This window comes from Chiloscyllium plagiosum, unplaced genomic scaffold (assembly GCF_037043375.1).
Source record: "Chiloscyllium plagiosum isolate Xiang-an unplaced genomic scaffold, Cpla_swu_hap1 HiC_scaffold_25, whole genome shotgun sequence".
Classification (NCBI taxonomy): domain Eukaryota; kingdom Metazoa; phylum Chordata; class Chondrichthyes; order Orectolobiformes; family Hemiscylliidae; genus Chiloscyllium; species Chiloscyllium plagiosum.
The window spans coordinates 26,531,608-26,553,217 of record NW_028270163.1 but is presented as its reverse complement, the minus strand read 5'-3'; the positions used below and the strand labels follow the sequence as shown (position 1 = coordinate 26,553,217).

The following is a 21,610-nucleotide window of genomic DNA, read 5'->3' as shown; positions in this document are numbered from 1 at the left end:
TGTTGTTATCGTTGAATGGCCCTGAGGTGACATAAATGGTATAAGCCAATCGCCCATTTATTGTAGAACCTGCCTGTTTAACATGCTTCTCTTGCAAATGTTGACCAAACTGTTTTGTAAGATTCCTATTTACTGCACTATTGCTGGAGATATTATATTATTCAGGAGGGTAGTAGTTAAACAACACATAGACTGCAATCACTTTGAAAGGTCATGTATGAAAAGTAATTAAATGGAGGCGCATTTGTGATTCCAAAGTTGCACAGTGAAATTGGTCACTCACAGCATTACATATCTTGTTTATTTTGTTTGATACATCATGTGGGACATGAAGCTTGATATTTTAATTGAGGCATCTCTCATCAGTATGTAAACATATTAAAACTTTGTCAGCTATAATTACTATCCATAAGGTCAGAGTACAATACTGGGTAACTGGGAGTTGAATGTGTGTTGCTGGAAAGACATAGCAGGTCAGGTAGCATCCCGATCGCGACTCTGATTTCCAGCATCTGCAGTCCTCACTTTCTCCTACCGGGCAACTGGGAGACAAGAAAGAAGACTGGCAATTATTTCTCTTTGTTTGAATGACTGTGTTTCATTAGAATTTCAAAGAATGAGGTGGAATCCAAATGAAACTTTAACATTCTAACAGATATACAGATTAGATGCAATGGGGTTGTTTCCCTTGGTCGAGAAGTTTAAAACCAGGGGATACAGTCTCAGGAGCTTTTTGTTTGGGATAAGGGTGCCACTGGTTTATCACCTAATTGGAGGAAAGTAATTAAGAGTCAACCACATTTCTATGGGTCTAGAGTCACATGTAGGGCAGACCAGGTAAAGATGGCAATTTCCTTCCCTCAAGGACATTAATGAATGAGGTGGGTTTTTCCAAACATCACCAATGGCTTTGTGGTCACCATTAGACTCTTATTTCCAGATTTCAATGGAATTCATATTCCACCATCTTGCATGGCAGGATTCAAACCGGATTCCCAGAACATTACCTGGGTCTCTGGATTAACAGACCAGCAATAATACTAAGAGGCCATTACCTTCCCATGAACATTGTGCAATCAATGGCGAACATCCCCACATCTGACCTTATGGCACAGAGAAAGTCATTGATGAAGCAGCTGAAGATGGAACGGCCTCAGACACTACCCTGAGGAACTCCTTCAGAGATGTCCTGGAGCTGCAATGACTTACCTCCAATAACCACAACCATCTTCCTTTGTGTCAGGTATGACTCCAACCAGCAGTAAGTTTGCCCCCTGATACCAATTGTTCCAGTTTTGCTTGGGCTCCTTGACGTCACACTCAATCACCTGCTGCCTTAACGTCAAGTACAGATACTTTCATCTCACTTCTGGTGTACAGCTTGCTCATGTCTCTATATTTGGACAAAGCTATTTTAAGGTCTGGAGCCATTCCATCAGTCTGCTGTAAAATTATTCCTGCATTGGTTCTAGTATAGCTCAGGAAGCTAACACAAAATAAGATTAGATTTCTCCATTGTGAGGATGCATATTGAAGCCTCCATTTGTACCAATTTCCTAGTTAAGACACAATTGCAAAGGTTAACAAAGGTCATATTAGGCAATGTTCAGATGTATTGGCACATTATGCACAAGGCACTTACTGGATTATAATTCCAAATCAAACAATCAAATTACTCATATAAAACTTGGACGAGGGAGTCGAAGGGTGGGTCAGTAAATTTGCAGATGATATGAAGATTGGTGGAGTTGTGGATAGTGAGGAGGGCTGTTGTCGGCTGCAAAGGGACTTAGATATGATGCAGAGCTGGGCTGAGGAGTGGCAGATGGAGTTCAACCCTGCCAAGTGTGAGGTTGTCCATTTTGGAAGGACAAATAAGAATGCGGAATACAGGGTTAACGGTAGGGTTCTTAGTAAAGTGGAGAAGCAGAGGGATCTTGGGGTCTATGTTCATAGATCTTTGAAAGTTGCCACTCAGGTGGATAGAGCTTGTAAGAAGGCCTATGGTGTATTAGCGTTCATTAGCAGAGGGATTGAATTCAAGAGTCGTGAAGTGATGTTACAGCTGTACAGGACTTTGGTTAGGCCACATTTGGAGTACTGTGTGCAGTTCTGGACGCCTCACTTTAGGAAAGATGTGGACGCTTTGGAGAGGGTGCAGAGAAGATTTACCAGGATGTTGCCTGGAATGGAGAATAGGTCGTACGAGGATAGGTTGAGCGTGCTAGCCTTTTCTCATTGGAACGGAGAAGGATGAGGGGTGACTTGATAGAGGTGTATAAGATGATCAGGGGAATAGATAGAGTAGACAATCAGAAACTTTTTCCCCGGGTACAACAGAGAGTTACAAGGGGACATAAATTTAAGGTGAAGGGTGGAAGGTATAGGGGAGATGTCAGGGGTAGGTTCTTTACCCAGAGAGTGGTGGGGGCATGGAATGTGCTGTCTGTGGGAGTGGCAGAGTCAGAATCATTGGCGAACTTTAAGTGGCAATTGGATAGGTACATGGATGGGTGCTTAAGCTAGGACAAATGTTCGGCACAACATCGTGGGCCGAAGGGCCTGTTTTGTGCTGTATTGTTCTATGTTCTAAAACACAGTAGGGATGTGCCTGATTGTGCATAATAGTCCTCCGTCTTTTAGGTTAGGAGCACCTGGTTGTATATGCTACTGTGATTTGACTGATTAGCCTTGGTGACAAGATAGCAGACTCACACCTGTGGGACAGGTATCACATGAGAAATGAATGCAAGTTAGTCAATATTCATATTCAGATGGTCTTCTTTGAGGCACTATCAATCATTTCCTATAAAGCTATGACAGCAGACCTGCAGGAATGACAGCAATGGTCGATTTATTTTAACAATCCAAACAGGGCTGCTGTAGTTCCACTCGAGACAATATAATCATGGGTTTTCATAGAACTCTGCTGCTTCAATGATTTCATGAACTTGGTATTATATCCCTTCTTATATAAAGTGTTTGAAATTAGTTATGTGTTTTAACTTGTGTTTAAAGCCTCTAAGGTAATGAAAAATGAACATCAATGCATCCATTTATTTGGAACAGTTTTGTTATTACTTAAATACTTAACTTTGTTCAATGGATTCAGAAAAACATTTCCTATTTGTAACAATACTTTAGAGAATTGGAAAACACCATCAGCACTTTTAAATGCCAATTTCAATTACATGATTAAATTGCCCAATGGTTTGCCCAGTCTCTGCAATACTACATACACAACTAAATAAATTCTATAAACAGACATTTCTGCATCACTGAAGTCTATCCAAAAAAGGATTTATAATGATATTAATTAAGGAATCTGCGAAGACATCTTGGCACAGAACCTATCCTCTCCAAGACTGGCATTACGGATTCAGAGGGAGGGAGGGAAAGAAGAGAACCTTTACTAATCATTTCTAATTTAACATGACTGTAGGATGTTAAAAAACAAACACAACTGATCTGAGGGAAACAGCAGTGAAATGTTTAATTATACTATTAATCTTCGACAATTTAAATCGTGTTTACCTTCCAATCACATTCAGGAGAATATCTACTGTAAACATATTAAATTTAATTTAATGAAGCTGATGCATGCAATGTAATAAAACAGGAATGATAAAAAAGACAAGAAATTATCTGACTTTTTCATTAGAAAATGAGGGAGGGTAAATGAAATGTAAAAAATGTTATGTCAGTGTTAGAAAAAAGTATTTTCTTTCTAACACTGACATAACATTTTTCACATTGTACAGACTGCAATTTTATTTGTTCACTGATCAAGACTGGAACAGTATTGAAATGTTTCTGATCTCTTTAATAAAAACAGAACAAAAACTGGATCATGTAGAAAAGTTTAACAACGCAGCAGCTTTTATCTCTGACAGCCAAATGCAAGCTACTTGAGTGGAATTTTATGAGTGAGATCTTCAAGGGTGTGAGCTTGACAACAATTTTCAAGGTTGCATCAATGGCCCATTTATTTGTTGTACTTAAATTTACAAGCACTTGTAACCCCTAATTGCAACACGAAAAGCACTCAATAGGAAAAATAAAATTGTTGTGTGCAGTATATAAAAGATAAAATCAACAGAACAATTACAGATAAATTCAATGCCATGATGGGGCTCACTTTTTTTGAAATACTGAAGTAAAACTCAAAGCTGGAGAAACTCACCAAGTATGGTAGCATCTGTGCAGAGAGAAACAAGGGTTAATGTTTCGAGTATAAGAATAGGTCAGGTACCCCTTTCTCCTCAACTGAGGATTGCATCCTATCATGGCCGACAGAGCCAACAACCGCATCCAATCCATGGGCAGCACAGTGGCTCAGTGGTTAACACTGCTGCATCACCAGGACCAGGGTTCAATTCCGGTTCAAGGCGATTGCGCATGTGAAGTTTGCACATTCTCCGTGGCTGCATGGGTGTCCTCTGGGTGCTCCTACTTCCTCCCACAGTCAAAAGATGTGAAGGTTGGGTGGACTGACCATGCCAAATTGCCCATAGTGTGCAGGGGTGTGCAGGCGAGGTGGGTTAGTCATGAGAAATGAGGAATCACAGGGATGGGGTGGGTCTGAGTGGGAACCCTCAGTTAGTGAGGACTTGATGGGCCGAATGGCCTGCTTCCACACTGCAGGGATTCTACGATTTTATTCTATGATTCAATTTCCTGCTCTTGCACTCTCATGTCTTCCTTTCCCTGCCAGCATCAGAATAGAGATTTTCATGTCCTCACTGCCCACTCTCCCCACCCCCCACATTAAAAGGAATATCCTCCACTATCACCCGCCCTATAATGCCAGTATCAAACATATCTTCTCCTCCTCTGTCACAATTCCATAGGAACTGTTCCCTCCACAATATACTGGTTCACTCCTTCACCATCCCCACTGTCTCATACCTACCCCACAGCACCTCCTCATTCAATCACGGAAGGTGCCCTTTCACCTCCTCCTTCCTCACTGAACAAAGTTCAGACACTTCTTCCAGGTGAAGCAGCAATTTACTTGCATTTCTGGTTTACTGCCTTCACTGCTCAAAATACAGTCTCTTCCTCATTGCGGAAACCAAACGCAGATGGATGCCTGCTTTCTGGAACACCTCTGCTTAGTCCACAAGTATGACCACAACGTTACAGTGACTTGTCACTTCAACCTTGTCCTTATGCTCACTGTTCTGTCCGAGACCTGCTGCATATTCCAGTGAAGTCCAATGTTGCTGCAAAATCTGCCAGTTAGACACTTCAGAGCCTTCAGGACTCAACATTAAGCTCAATGATTTCTGACAATGAACTTCTCTCCTTTTGATTAAAAAAAATGTTAATTCCCACTCTTCCTCCAAAAGCCACCATCTGTCCCCCTACCCTCTACTACCTTATCATGCTTTTCAAGGCTTTGCTTTCAGTCAGATTCCATTTGTATCCTGTTTAATGCACCTACTCTGCACCAATACCTTGCCTTCTCTGCACCAATACCTTGCCTTCTCCCAAAACCATTCTCACTCCCTTTGTCTTTTGTCCTGTGACACCTTTGACATCCAATCTCCCTTAACTCTTCTCTGACCTGCCCTTTGTTTCCACTTGCCCATCCCCACTTTTCAACAGTACAAAACCCATGATTTTTCCACCTCTCTTCAGTTCTAAAGAAGAATCATTGGACTCAAAATGGTAACTCTGTCACTCTCTCCATAGAAGCTGGCAGATCCAATGAGCTTCTCCAGCACTTTATGCTTTCCTTCAGTGTTAAAAATGTGAGTTCAAAAGTTTATTGACATCCCCCTCAAGCAGATGAATTTTCTGATAACTTGTGACATTTTTATACTAGGATTTGAGACAAATATTTTTCTCAGAAAATATTTCATTTCCATCTCAAAGCACAGATTGTTCTGTTATAAAGATGATTTATCTAGGATACATTAGGAAAGAATAAAACCAATGTTCATGCTGTGAAACCCACATTTAAAATTACTACATGTTTGCAATGAGTTAACATTTTCTGGCACACATTTTTAAAAAAATACATGTAATTGGAGTCTCCCAGGTTCTGGCACAAATTTGCAATTTGATTTCCCATTGTCAATCTTGAGGGACAGCTAGAAAATTAAAACAGACAGCTAATTGGCTTAATCCATGCAATGGTCGGGATAGAGTAAGCATTAGTTTCCCTCTGACTGCACTCAGTCTTTTAGTCTTAACTTCTTGGGGAAAAGGTGGTTTGGAAATGGAGTGAAGTTTTAGAAGAGCATGGAGGTGTGTTAGTGGGTGGCACACAATATAAGCCTCGTCAAATAAATATAACTCAACGCATTTCTATTATTGCTCAGTCCTTTGAATTGTTGTTGTGTCGTCAAAGTCTTACCAGACCATAGGGGCTGCTCTCTTATTAGAGAGAAGCAACTGGTGGTAATTTAACCTGAGGGCCACCAGACCTCAGACGAGGAAAGAGCTTAAGAAGGACAGTCCTTCATGATAACCTCAAACCGGTGATGGGAATTGAACCTATGCTGCTGGCATCACACTGCTCTGTAAACCAACAATCCAGCCAACTTATCTAAACCGATTCCAAGTCCTTTGAATATAGGAGTTGGAATGTCATGTTGAGGTTGTACATTGGTGAGGCTTCTTCGGAATACTGTGTCCAGTTCTGGTTGCCCAGTTATAGGAAGGATATTATGAAGCTGAAGAGGGTTCAGAAAAGATTTACTGAGTATATTGCTGAGTGTAAAAGGTTTGAGTTATAAAGGAAGGCTGGATAGGCTGGAACTTCATTCACTGGAGCATAGTGAGTTGAAAGGTAATCTTAGAGAAGTTTAGAAAATCATGAGGAGTACAGAGGGGGTAATGATAGTTGTCTTTTCCCTCAGATGAGGAATATCATGTCGAGGCAGCACATTTTTAAGGTGAGAGGAGAGAGATTTAGAAAACACATCGGGGCAATTTTTTTTTACACAGAGTGTGGAATGAACTTCCTGAGGAAGTGGTGGACGTGAGTACAACTACAACATTTAAAAGACATTTGGATAAGTACATGGATAGGAAAGGTTTGGAGAGATTGAGCCAGGAGCAGACAGGTGGGACTAACTGAGTTTGGGTTTATGTTCGGTATGAACTGGTTGGACCGAAGGGTCTGTTTCCATGCTGTATGACTGATTATATGGCCCAGTTAACGTTATATTTTCTCATTAGGAAAACTGACTAGAACTTGAAAAATTATTTCAAAGGACCATCAGTCTATTTCACTTCATGTGGTTCCTCGTGTTTTCTTGAAAGCATCTGAATTTTATTTACAAAATGAAATACATTTTATCAACCCATCCAATATATTCATAAGTTCTGGTTTTTCCAGCTAAAGAGACAATGCCGATGCCAGAGCAAACAAAAATGAATCAACATTCCAATAAAGAAGTGAGCAAACCCAATGACTCCCCCAAGTGCACAATATAGCTCCATTTCATAACAAGTATGAATGCAGGAGAGACTCCATTTGAAAAATGGTGTGTTGCTGCAGTGCATATTTAAGACATAGGGGCAGAATTAAGCCATTTGCCATTGAGTCTGCACCATCATTCAAAGAGATCATGTCTGATCTAAAATTCCTCAACTACTTTTCTGTCTCTTTCCCCATTAGCTTTGATTCCATTACCATTTTGAAAATATCTGTATATCTCAGCCTTGAATATACTTAATAATCCAGCCTCAACACCCCTTTGTGGTGAAGAATTCCACAGATTTATGAACTGCTGAGAGTAGAAATTCCTCATCAATTCAGTCTTAAATGTACAACCTCTTATTTTGATATTAGGCTGTCTGGTTCTAGAATCTTCTACAACAGGAAACAACTTTTCTGCATCTACCTTGCCTCTCATTCCTCTAAACTCCAAAAAGTTATCTTCTCTACAATCATTCTCACGCCCTTTGCCTTTTTTCTATGACACCTTTGAGCTCCAATCTCCCTTAAGCGTTCCCTGACCTACACTCCTCTCAACTTTTCAACAGCATAAAATCCATGACTTATAAATCTCTTCAGCTCTGAAGCAGAGTCATTGTACTTGAAACATTAACTCTGCTTCTCTGTACACAGAAGCTATCAGACTGACTGCATTTATCTAGCATTTCCTATTCATATATCACATTCTTTAACATCAGAATCACATTTGTATTGCCTTCAAAAGTTAAATATAAGCAGTGGAGGTTGGGTTACGGGGGCGATGGTGGCATTTGGGGAACAAGACGAGTAAGTATCAAAATCGAGAACAGTGTTCATGGTTTAAAGCTGTTAAATATAATGTTGACTCCTGGAGGCTATAAAATTGTGTTTCTGGATCTGCAGCCTCTCTACTCTTGGCAAATTAAAATTGCTCAAACTATGCCAGTTGTCCAGAATGTTGTGGAGCTTAATGTTGTCTTGCTTTTCTGTCTGAGGGGGGCACCTGGGAGGAGAGTGCAGTGCAAGGTAGATCCAGTTCCTGACCCGAGAGGGAGATCTGAACAAAGGGGAGGCATTCCTGCTCCTCTTGACGCATAAGGAGTGCAGAGAAGGCATCTGTATTCTCCTTGAACTTGTTCTCACTTGACTGCAGCTACCTTAGGCCCAGGACTCCAACCTGGCCACAGATTAAATAATAAGCACATTAAATCCATAGCTTCAATCTTTATTACTGAACCTCCTAGGAGTAGATTGGCTACCCATGCCTCATTCCACTTCAGAGAAACCATTACACTGATGGGTGAGAGCTACATTCCCAATGCACTCAGAAGATCTGGCTCATTTAGCCTCATGTCTCCATTCAAACCTAACCAATCATCCACATTAAGATTTCTTTTCCTTTGGAAGCAGTGGGGGCAAAATGAACAGAATGTTCCAGATGTGGTCCCATGCAAAGCCTGTCATAGGATTGAGAATGGTTCACATCCAATGGTAACATCACCTTATCATTATGAGTTGAATAAGGTTTCTCAAAAAGATATTTGAACAAAGTGATACTGACAAATTAAATTTACACTGAATAGACTTCCTACATATTCCAGTTTGATTCTGGTTCTCACCAGTTAACCTTGCTTGCATCACAACTAAATTAGGAATGGTTAGAGTCGAAATTGAAATAGATCAAATATTCCACATATAATCATCATTAAACATTGATTGTTATTTAATAGCTAATGTATTCCCATTCATTATATTTCAACACCTTCACCGGACAATATAAAAGAATGAGTAATTTACTTTGTGTTACATAATTAAATCATAAAACCTCTTCCATATAAGTTCAATTTCCGCAGTCATTGCCTCAACATTGCATTCTATGCCCGCTCCACACCAAATGGCTCAGTCACTGACAAGCCCATTTTGGAACATTTTATTTTCTCTACACTGAGCCCTCCACTTATATCCAATCCTTTTCTTTCTATTCCAACCATGAAAACAAATCTCCCCTGAATCACATACAACTACACTTTCAGACTCTTAATTTTGACATTTTATTTGTCATCATACTTCTACAGTCATAGACATATTCACACTAGCCTTTCTCCTCTCTCCCTTTAATGTCTTTGCCTCATTTACTCCCCCAAGTACCAATCTAACATAGCTCCCACCTTCATTTCCTTAAAGAGAGCTGGTACAAAACTGTTCAACTTGGCAAGGTTAAGGGTACAGGGGAGTTAATTTGGATAGTGAATGAAAACTACATCCAGAGAGGTCACAGGAGAGAGGCAATGGGAGTAGAGATTCACTGAAGGAGGAAGGGACATAGAGTCATAGTCATGGAGATGTACAGTATGGTAACAGACCCTTCGGTCCAACCCATTCATACTGACCAGATATCCCAACCCAATCTATTCCCACCTGCCAGCACCCGACCCATATCCCTCCAAACCCTTCCTATTCATATACCCATCCAAATGCCTTTTAAATGTTGCAATTGTCCCAGCCTCCACCACATCCTCTGGCAGCTCATTCCACACCCGTACCACCCTCTGGGAATGACAGCCTTAAATATGAAGAGGAAGTGGAGTCAATCGTAACTTTGATTTCTTTCAGCGCCATCATGCTTATAGGTTCACCCAATGATGAAAGCCACAACTATCATAATGAATGCTAAGGGAAGAGAAGAAGGATCTCGGAGGCACAGCCTGGAATGACTTCTGTATGGGAGAGAAGTAATAAGTTGATTATCTGTTCATGTTGAGTACAGTGCAAAACTGAGAAGGACACATTACTCTCAAATTGCCAGGAGAGTGAAAATTACCATTGGAAGCAAAGACTTAATGACATTTCCATGCTGCATGACTATGACTCTATAACATGGAAGAGAAAGAGAAGGAGAAGGTCTAATGAACCTTTGTCATCAGTTGTAGCCCACAAAGCAGCAATGTGGTACAACACCAATCTGAGACCACTGCTGAATAGCACATGCTTTGGACTCATTCTGTTAAGTGATGTTACTTTGGATCTGACCAAAGTGAGTGCACATTTGGATCTCATTTCTTCAATTGGTCCTTGGGACCAATGAATATTGAGGTGCTGTTAATGCCGACAAGATAACTGTTGTTGATTAGGTTATTCCACAAAAATTTTCTGCATTATTTCATCCTGTAGGAGGTTCTCTTGAGGGTTTTTTTTGTTTGTATCTTATTATATTTCACAGCCATATAAGTGGAGCACTCTGTCTTCACTGACATATATACGAGGCTCAGAATGATAAAAACAGAATATGCTGATCAGCACATGCTCATTCTAAGCTGCACAGTGTGTGTAACTACTCCAAGGGTCCTCGTTTGCAACAGTGACTTTAGTTCTGCCACACAGGTACCTCAGAAGTCCATGCAGTAGAAAACAAATGAGCAGGAATACTGCTCAGCAGATTAAAGAGCAACTGTAAAAAGAGAAATAGAGCAAACATTGTTGTGATGACATACCATAGACCTGAATCACTGGGCCTGACCTTCACCATCAAAGCAGGTTGGCTCAAATCAGGAAATTTCCTGGCTCAGCACAACCACCTCAGGAAATGCCCTGAAATGGCACAGTTTTTATTCCTGGACGGCAGGTTTTGGAGACAGACAGTCAGGTCTACCACCCCCAGATGGGGCCACAATGGGTGCCATGTACCAACATTAGTTGGTTAAAAGTCACATCTCAGTTCTCGAGCACTTTATTTCAGTTGCCTTTAAAAGTATTAGGTCTTCAAGCACACACTCCTCACCCTTATTACTCCCTATGCCGGATCCATGCTAATCCACCCCACTGGCTCCTCAAACCCTCCAAGTCACTCATGCCCAATTGCCATTCATCCATTCCATAACAACACATGTTCCTCAATCATCTCAATGGTTTGCTCTGTGCCCAAGACAATCTTGTGCCATCTCATGACCCACACCTCCCACACATTCCTATGGCCACCTCTAAGCTGTATGTTATCTTCTTGTCAACTCATGAACCCCCAATTATCTCCTTGGCTCCTCATAGCCATTGCGCCAACATGGAACCCAACACAGGTTCATTCCTTTGAGATTCAAATTACTCAAGTGAAAGATGGGGAAAATAGTTTATGTAGCAGGACATGATTTTCAATGCTCCATGCCAGAAAACCCAACTAAGTGTGTCTTATTTACATCCAACACACAGAATCTTGAGCTAATATTTCAGGCTCCTGTGTTTGTGTGTAGAATCTGGAATAAAAAACAACTTTGAACTTGGCATCCAAGTAAAAATACTCTCAACAAATCACGGAATACCATAGTATAAAGTCGGGATGTAGTCTTAATTGTTACTTAAGCATGAAAAGTTTAAAAACAAATCACTTACCCCGCCATCTGATCCTCCCAAGGACAGCCCTTTCTTTGCTATACTGTAAACAGAAAATAAGGTCTGAGTTCACAAAGTGCTCTTACAATCATAGGAATGCTGGCTGGGTGTACATATTTATTGACAGATTTACATTAGTTTATTCTGTGTGGTCAGTACGACATTCAATGGAGTCAAGGTCAAGACTTATGTAAGGCTCATGTTTCTTTAACAATTCTTCAACAAAAGTACAAAAGAGATGTAATCCACTACTTCTTTGCAACTTCATTTTTAATTAATCTGTGGTAGAAAACAGAATACTGAATATATGCCCTGATAAAATAGCCCCATCAAATAATGAAGAAAAACACTAAATCCGAGATAATAAGCTTGAAATTTCTAGACTAAGTGTGTGGAAACAAAAAGTTTTTCAAAGGAGCTAAAAATTTGCCGTGGAAATTGGTTCCACTGGAATTACATCCTTCAAAACTGACCTGCACTAGACAAGATATGCTTGTCCGAGTCAACAAGTGACTACATTCTCACAAGCTGGAATACAGATTAATGGCCATTCCAAATTATTGCCAGTATAATTCTTTTCACATTGATAATTACTTAGTGAATGTTATCCAATTGCACAATCACACCTAATGATGGACATTGTGTTGCGAGTTCTGCAAACATAGGCTCATTGGATACAGTCAGTACCGTGCTTACAAACAGCCAAAGGGACATGCTGTTTGATATGATCCACTAATCAATCTTTTGAACGTATGAATGTATGGCCCACATTCATCACAATGTCACTGAAATTCATATACCACATTATTATGTGCGCAATAGGCAGATTGTCTTTTTGTCTTGGAGACAGCATTCTATTAATGGTGAACATCACTCAGATAGCTGCTGCATAGTAGCAGTGTTATACAACTAGCATCATCTGTTGCTCAATCCTTTGAGAAACATGGTAATTTGAAATAGACAGGGCAGTTTTTAGGAGCAAAAGCGATGGTTTTAGGCAATATCACGTGTTTGAGTGATATACAGCAAGAAGAGCGGTTGGCTAACATGGTGCCACTGTTTAAGAAAGGTGGTAAGGACAAGCCAGGGAACTATAGATCAGTGAGCCTGACGTCGGTGGTGGGCAAGTTGTTGGAGGGAATCCTGAGGGACAGAATGTACATGTATTTGGAAAGGCAAGGACTGATTAGGGATAGTCAACATGGCTTTGTGCATGGGAAATCATGTCTCACTAACTTGACTGAGTTTTTTGAAGAAGTAACAAAGATGATTGATGAGGGCAGAGCGATGGACATGATCCATATGGACGTCAAGAAGGCCTTCAACAAAGTTCCCCATCAGAGACTGGGGTTAGCAAGGTTAGATCTCATGGAATACAGGGAGAACTAGCCATTTGGATACACAACTGACTCATAACATAGAAGACAGAGAATGGTGGTGGAGGGTTGTTTTTCAGACTGGAGGCGTGTGACCATTGGAGTGCCACAAGGATCAGTGCTGGGTCCACTACGTTTCATTATTTATATAAATGATTTGGATGTGAGCATAAGAGGTAGAGTTAGTAAGTTTGCAGATGACACCAAAATTGGAGGTGTAGTGGACAGCAACGGGATTTTGATTAGATGGGCCAATGGGTTGAGGAGTGTTGCTGATCAAAGAGACCTTGGAGTGCAGGTTCATAGCCCCTTGAAAGTGGAGTCGCAGGTAGATAGGATAGTGAAGAAGGCATTTGGTATACTTTCCTTTATTGGTCAGAGTATTGAGTACAGGAGTTGGGAGGTCATGTTGAGGCTGTACAGGATATTGGTTAGGCCACTGTTGGAATATTGCGTGCAACTTTGGTCTCCTTCCTATTGGAAAGATGTTGTGAAACTTGAAAGGGTTCAGAAAAGATTTACAAGGATATTGCCAGGGTTGTAGGATTTGAGCTATAGGGAGAGGATGAATAGGCTGGGACTGTTTTCCCTGGAGCTTTGGAGGCTGAGGGGTGACCTTATAGAGGTTTACAAAATTATGAGAGGCATGGATTGGATAAATAGACAAAGTCTTTTCCCTGGGGTGGGGGAGCTCAGAACTAGAAGGCATAGGTTTAGGGTGAGAGGGGAAAGATATAAAAGAGACCGAAGGGGCAAGTTTTCATGCAGTGGGGTGGTGTGCGTGTGTGGAATTGGCTGCCAGAGGAAGTGGTGGAGGCTGGTACAATTGCAACATTTAAAAGGCATCTGAATGGGTATATGAACAGGAAGGGGTTGGAGGGATATCGGCCGGGCGCTGGCAGGTGAGACTAGATTGGGTTGGGATATCTGGTCGGCATGGACGAGTTGAACCTGAGGGTCTGCTTCCATGCTGTACATCTCTATGACTCTTTAAGTGATCTGGTCAGGGTCACCATTATCCAACAGGATGGCTTTGATGTGCCATATTTCAGCATCAATGTCCCACAGTGAACAAAATAAGTTGTCAATAAGGTCAATCTCAGTGTGTGGAACTGTAGGTATCCCAATGCTGTACTAACCAGTGAAGATAGACAGTGGTTGAGAACTTCCCAAGCCAATTTCTCACATGGCACATCAAGGAAACACAGCTCATTCAACTGGCCTATTTCAAATGAGAATTTGAGCACAGGATGGAGCCTGGTAAAAATTTCTTCGCACTTGACAAGTAGCTGCAGATTCACAAACAGCAAATGTACAAACTCCGTATCAGAAATACACAACGCGTAGGAGGTTAGATTTGATGAACTAATTTGAGGATGTGAAGAATTTCACTGACAACCACTTCAGGATTGTCATTTGGGCACGCAGTGTGGCATCCTTGCATGTGCTGAAAGCTAGATACACGACAACAGTCTTTGCAGTCAGAAAGAAAATATACACAGATTCTCCCTATTCAATTCAACAAAATAGGTCAAATCCATTGCTATGAAGGAGTCATATACAGACAATAGGCTTCTCTCCCTCAAGAGCGAAGTTAACTTGTTAGGTTTAATAATCTTGCAACAGCTTCACAGTCACGTTTACAGATAGAAACACTCTATTTTGCAGACATTTTTAAAAAGCTTTGGTGAGATTTTAACTCAAATTCCCATGATTACTAGTCCAGCATTAATAGTTCTGGAACATAGCAATTGTGATACTGTACCACAGAAGGCTAACAGCAAAGATAGAAAGTATACTTTTTATAACGATGTGTTCAATGCATAATCTAAAGAAATTACTCCTCTCCTAATTCCTTTTCATCCAAGCTATACAGAATTATTTAGTTAATGTTATCCATTTGTAGAATTGCATCTACTGATGGTCAGAGCATCCTCAGTGCTACTGAAGATTGGCTAATAGTATATATTTATTAAGATCAAACTGAAATAATTAAATGAAATCTGGGAGACAGTGCATCTTCCATCAAATACAACCACTTTCAGCTAATTCAGAAGATGCGGTTATTTTAGAATATTTTTAAACGCAATGCTAAAGATGCTAAGTTTAGGCTGTAACAAATTGTCAAGTTCTGTGCATGATTAATAAGATTTTTGTTAAATGTCAATTTTAAGTCAAACCCATCATCAATCTACAAGTCAATGGATAAAAGTACAAGTATCGTTTTTAACCAGGTCTCATGTCAACTGAACTATCAGTAGTAAAATTATGCCCTGACAAAAGGCTTCAAAAAGAAGGCTTCACTGCCCTAAAAGTCTAACAGAACAAAAACAACATATAGTTGAAGAACAATCATGAATAAAGGCTGGGTCAGCTGCTTCAAGGCAACGGAGTTAAATTCTATTTTATTACTGTCAATATTAGGACGATGATGAGTGTTTTGGGATCACATTCACCAGTTTAGGTTGCTTAGTGAAGTCTGAAACCCAATGGCCTCAAAAATGACAAGTAAAATAAACTAAAAGGAATTACAATGGAATTCAGTGAGACATGAAACTATATCCAATAATTCTTCAGTGGCATGATAGTGCATTTTTGGCAGTGAGTGACTTAAGGAGGAAGTGAACTCTCTTGCTTAATACTGTAAATTTTATTTTCGAATGGATCAAAATGCATTTTTATGATACATTTGAAGTGTATGATGATTCAGCTTTAATGAATAGTGACCTAAATAAATTACCCATACTCTAAGACATAAGCAAGATACTTGCTTAGGTATCAACAGCATTCACACAGACATGACATTACATTACCCACATTTATCATACAAAGTTACCTTTATAAAGGATACAAGATAGACTCCTTGAGGATAGTGACCTAATTTAACCATAACCAGTTAAGATGATACTCTTGCAGTTCCCTGATGATGAGTCTCCTGCCAGCTATAACCTGTACTAATTTGTCTGCCTGCAAATGGTTTTGTTCTACCATTGATGGCTGGATAGGTGGTTTGCGAAACAGTGACACCAACTGCATGGGTTCAATTCCCACATTGTCTGAAGTTACCATAAAGGATTCTCCATCTTAACTTCTCCACTTGCCTGAGGTGTGGTGACCCTCAGCTTATAACCACCACTAGTCATTTGCTTCTAATGAGACAACAGCCCGATGGTCTGGGAAGACTACAGTGACTTCAACTTTAATAAAAAACATTAAGCAAAGTTCTCCATGTTTCTTCATCTTTGCCTTTGTGTTAGACATAAAGAACATATGTCTACATAGGGGGAAAGGGCTGTATGAAACAATTCTCGAAAAACATAACAAACTTCCTCGCTGGAATTCACATCTCTATCACTTGTTGCAGAGCCTCGCACTGCAGAAGGCAGACATGTCAACTCCCATTCACACTCTTTTCATAGAAGCCTCATGAAAGTGTATTTCTGCCTTTGGCTGACAGCGCTCCATAATTGGAGTAATTTACTTTCTCTAATATAGCTGCAAACTCAACATATTACAGTAATTTATATACGAGTCAGCATGCTGTCAGAAATGCTGCCTTAGAAGTCACAACATGAACAGAGTATTCCTGGGTCAAAAAAGTTGTCTGTCTGCTCCAGTTAGCAATCACAGAGAAACAACACTATGATCACAATCATCTACATGAGCAGCACATATCTGTTACAGCCCAGAGAGTGAAATGCATACGAAATAAAATGAAAAATTCAAATTACTAAACCCTTGAAGCAAATTTTCCACAACTAGTCCTTACAAGGTTGAGATACCTTGACACGGTCCTGTCTCCCTTAGTCCAAAAACTCCCCATCTACGTTCGGGACACCACCCACTCCCTCCACCTCCTCCATGATTTTCGCTTCCCCAGCCCCCAACGCCTTATCTTCACCATGGACATCCAGTCCCTATACACCTCTATCCCCTACCACGAAGGCCTCAAAGCCCTCTGCTTCTTCCTTTCCCGCCGACCCAACCAGTACCCTTCCACTGACACGCTCCTTCGACTGACTGAACTGGTCCTCACTCTGAACAACTTGTCTTTCCAACCCTCCCACTTCCTCCAAACCAAAGGAGTAGCCATGGGCACCCGCATGGGCCCCAGCTATGCCTGCCTCTTCGTCGGATATGTGGAACAGTCCATCTTCCGCAGCTACACTGGCACCACCCCCACCTTTTCCTCTGCTACATCGATGACTGTATCGGCCCTACCTCATGATTCCATGAGGAGATGGAACAGTTCATCCACTTTACTAACACCTTCCACCCTGACCTTAAATTTACCTGGACCGTCTCAGACTCCTTCCTCCCCTTCCTAGACCTCTCCATTTCTATCTCGGGCGACCGACTCAACACGGACATTTACTATAAACCAACCGACTCCCACAGCTACCTAGATTACACCTCCTCCCACCCTGCCCCCTGTAAAAAATGCCATCCCATATTCCCAATTCCTTCGCCTTCACTGCTTCTGCTCCCAGGAGGACCAATTCCAATACCGAACAACCCAGATGGCCTCCTTCTTCAAAGACCGCAATTTCCCCTCAGACGTGGTTGACGATGCTCTCCACCGCATCTCCTCCACTTCCTGCTCCTCCGTCCTTGAACCCCGCCCCTCCAATCACCACCAGGACAGAACCCCACTGGTCCTCACCTACCACTCCACCAACCTCCAGATAAATCATATCATCCTTCGTCATTTCCGCCACCTCCAAATAGACCCCATCACCAAGGATATATTTCCCTCCCCTCCCCTATCAGCGTTCCGGAAAGACCACTCCCTCCGCGATTCCCTCGTCAGGTCCACACCCCCCACCAACCCAACCTCCACTCCCAGCACCTTCCCCTGCAACCGCAAGAAATGCAAAACTTGCGCCTAAACCTCCCCCCTCACTTCCTTCCAAGGCCCCAAGGGATCCTTCCACATCCGTCACAAATTCACCTGCACCTCCACACACATCATCTACTGCACCCGATGTGGCCTCGTCTACATTGGGGAGACAGGCCACCTACTTGCGGAACGTTTCAGAGAATACCTCTGGGACATCCGCACCAACCAACCCAACTGCCCCGTGGCTGAACACTTTAACTACCCCTCCCACTCTGCCAAGGACATGCAGGTCTACCCCTAATCAGTCCTTGCCTTTCCAAATACATGTAGGTCCTGTCCCTCAGGATTCCCTCCAACAACTTGCCCACCACTGAGGTCAGGCTCACTGGTCTCTTTGTGCATGGGAAATCATGTCTCACTAACTTGATTGAGTTTTTTGAAGAAGTAACAAAGAAGATTGATGAGGGCAAAACAGTAGATGTGATCTATATGGAATTCAGTAAGGCGTTCGACAAGATTCCCCATGGGAGACTGATTAGCAAGTTAGATCTCACGGAATACAGGGAGAGCTAGCCATTTGGATACAGAACTGGTTCTAAGATATAAGACCACCTCGAAGGTGGTGGTGGAGGGTTGTTTTTCAGACTGGAGACCTGTGACCAGTGGAGTGGCACAAGGATCGGTGCTGGGTCCTCTACTTTCCGTCTTTTATATAAATGATTTGGATGCGAGCATAAGAGGTACAGTTAGTAAGTTTGCTGATGACACCAAAATTGGAGGTGTAGTGGACAGCGAAGAAGGTTACCTCAGATTACAACGGGATCTTGATCAGATGGGCCAGTGGGCTGAGAAGTGGCAGCGGGAGTTTAATTCAGATAAATGCGAGGTGCTGCATTTTGGGAAAGCAAATCTTAGCAGGACTTATACACTTAATGGTAAGATCTTAGGGAGTGTTGCTGAACAAAGAGACCTTGAAGTGCAGGTTCATAGCTCCTTGAAAGTAGAGTCGCAGGTAGAGAGGATAGCAAACAAGGCAATTGGTCTGCTTTCATTTATTGGTCAGAGTACTGAGTACAGGAGTTGAGAGGTCATGTTGCGGCTGTACAGGACATTGGTTAAGCCACTGTTGGAATATTGCATGCAATTCTGGTCTCCTTCCTATCATGAAAGGATTCAGAAAAGATTTATAAGGATGATGCCAGAGTTGGAGGATTTGAGCTATAGGGAGAGGCTGAACAGGCTGGGGCTGTTTTCCCTGGAGCGTTGGAGGCTGAGGGGTGACCTTATGGAAGTTTATAAAATCGTGAGGGGCATGGATAGGATAAATATCTTTTCCCTGGGGTGGTGGGAGTCCAGAACGAGAGGGCATAGGTTTAGGGTGAGAGGGGAAAGATATAAAAGAGACCTAAGGGGCAACTATTTCACACACAGGGTGGTACATGTATGGAATGAGCTGCCAGAGGAAGTGGTGGAGGCTGGTACAATTACAGCATTTAATAGGCAACTGGATGGGTATATGAATAAGAAGAGTTGGAGGAATATGGGCCGGGTGCTGGCAGCTGGGACTAGATTGGGTTGGGACATCTGGTCGGCATGGACGGGTTAGACCGAAGGGTCTGTTTCCATGCTGTACATCTCTATGACTCTGTAAGAAGTTGGAGAGTCATACAGCATGGAAACAGACCCTTTGGCCCAGCTTGTCCATGCCGACCAGGTTTCCCAAACTAAACTAGTCCCAATTACCTGTGTTTGGCCCATATCCCCTTAAGCTCCTCCTATTCATGTACCTGTCCAAATTTTTTTATAAATGTTGTAACTGTACCTGCATCTACCACTTCCTCTTGTAGTTCATTCCATATATGCATCATCCTCTGTGTGAAATGGTTGATCCACAGGTCCCTTTTAAATCTTTCTCCTCTCCCTGTCAACCTATGTTTCTAGTTTTGAACTCACCTCCCCTATGGAAAAGACCTTTGGTATTCAACTTATCTATGCCCCTTATGGTTTTATAAATCTCTACAAAGTCACCCCTCAACCTCAAACACTCCAGAGAAAACAGTCTCAGCTCATCCAGGCTCTCCCTGTAACTGAAACCCTCCAATCCCTGCAACATCATTGTAAGTTTTTCTGCACCCTCCACAATTTAATAATATCCTTTCTATAGCAGGGCAATGAGAACTGTATGTTGTACTCCAAAAGAGAGCTCACCAATGTCCAGTACAGTCACAACAAAGTCTCAATTCCATTACTCAATACTCTGATCAATTAAGGTATGCGTGCCAAATGTCTTCTTCACCAACCTGTCTACCTATGATGCCACTTTCAAGAAACTATTTATCTGAACTCCTGGGTATCTGTTCAAAAACACCTTGTAGCAGCTTTCTAGCTGCTAAAATACAGATACTGATTTGGGCAAACAGCAAGGGATTATGGGAACGTTGGCCAAGTGAAACTCTGCAATCACAAAAACCCACACACTGACACAGTGCAAACACAGCAGCCAGATACTAATGACCTTACTTTAATATAAAAGGCAACAGTTGTCCTGGACAGATACCCCCAAAACGTACTCACTAAACAAAGGACAGCACAGAAAAAGAAGCATCAAGTCCTACTGCACAAAGAAACTGACAGTTGCATGCCATTTAAATTACTGACTTTTATTTCAAACTATTAAGTGTATCTCCCTGATTGGCCAGAACTAAAGAAAGTTCCAGAAAACCATCTAAAAACATGGGTTCACCTGCAGACCACTCTCTTGGAACCACACTCAGAGTCTCTGGAATTGTCTGCAGTCCTCCGAGGAGACCGGCATGGCAAGAGGCAATGACCAGCTGAACCATCCAAAGAGAGAGAGACAGAGAGGAAGAAAGCAGCTTTACAGACCCAGACACAGAGTCACAGAGACAGCAACTGTGTAGATTTACAAGAGACCTGGGAAGTATTGTATCCTTATGGGGCCAAATAGGATTAGGGAACGTATGTTTAGTATTAAGATTATTGTAATTTTGTTTCTAATAAAGTGGGACTGTTATGCTTTTGTACTGGCTTGTGTACGTATTGATTTGACTGCTTTGGTATTGAGGTATTTGGTATTGGCATCTGGGCAAATTCATGTATAACATTCTGATCGGAGTTATCTGTAACTTGTTTAAAAGTTGATCCACAGGTCCCTTTTAAAATCTCTAGAAAAAGGCAACAACTCCCCCGCACACTGCCATTAACTGAGAGTCCTACCCTGGTTTGTCTTACTAAAATGCAACACTTCGCATTTATTTAAATTAAATTCCATCTGCCACTCCCCACCCCACTGGCCCAGCTGATCAAGATGCCATTGGACTCTTAGATAACTGTCTTCATTGTCCACTATACCACCAATTTTGGTGTCATTCGCAAACTGACTAACCATGTTCACTGTATTCTCATCAAAATCATTTTTATAAATAACAAACAACAGAGGGCTCAGCACTGATCCCTGCAGAACACTGCTGGTCACAGGCCTCCAGTCTGAAAAACCACCTTCCACCATAACACTCTGTCTCCTGAGCTCTCTCTGATGTTATGATAGAATTTTAAGAACAT

The 21,610-nt window shown here is 41.7% G+C and overlaps 1 protein-coding gene across 2 annotated transcripts in view; it reads right to left on the bottom strand.

The window, feature by feature from the left end:
- Nucleotides 1-21,610, bottom strand: part of ogfod3 (2-oxoglutarate and iron dependent oxygenase domain containing 3) — a 145,292-nt gene that overhangs the window by 77,099 nt on the left and 46,583 nt on the right. For both annotated transcript variants that reach the window (XM_043714604.2, XM_043714605.2), the window contains exon 4: nucleotides 11,813-11,855. In XM_043714604.2, the coding sequence (XP_043570539.1) occupies nucleotides 11,813-11,855 (43 nt within the window). The remainder of the gene's footprint in view (nucleotides 1-11,812; nucleotides 11,856-21,610) is intronic.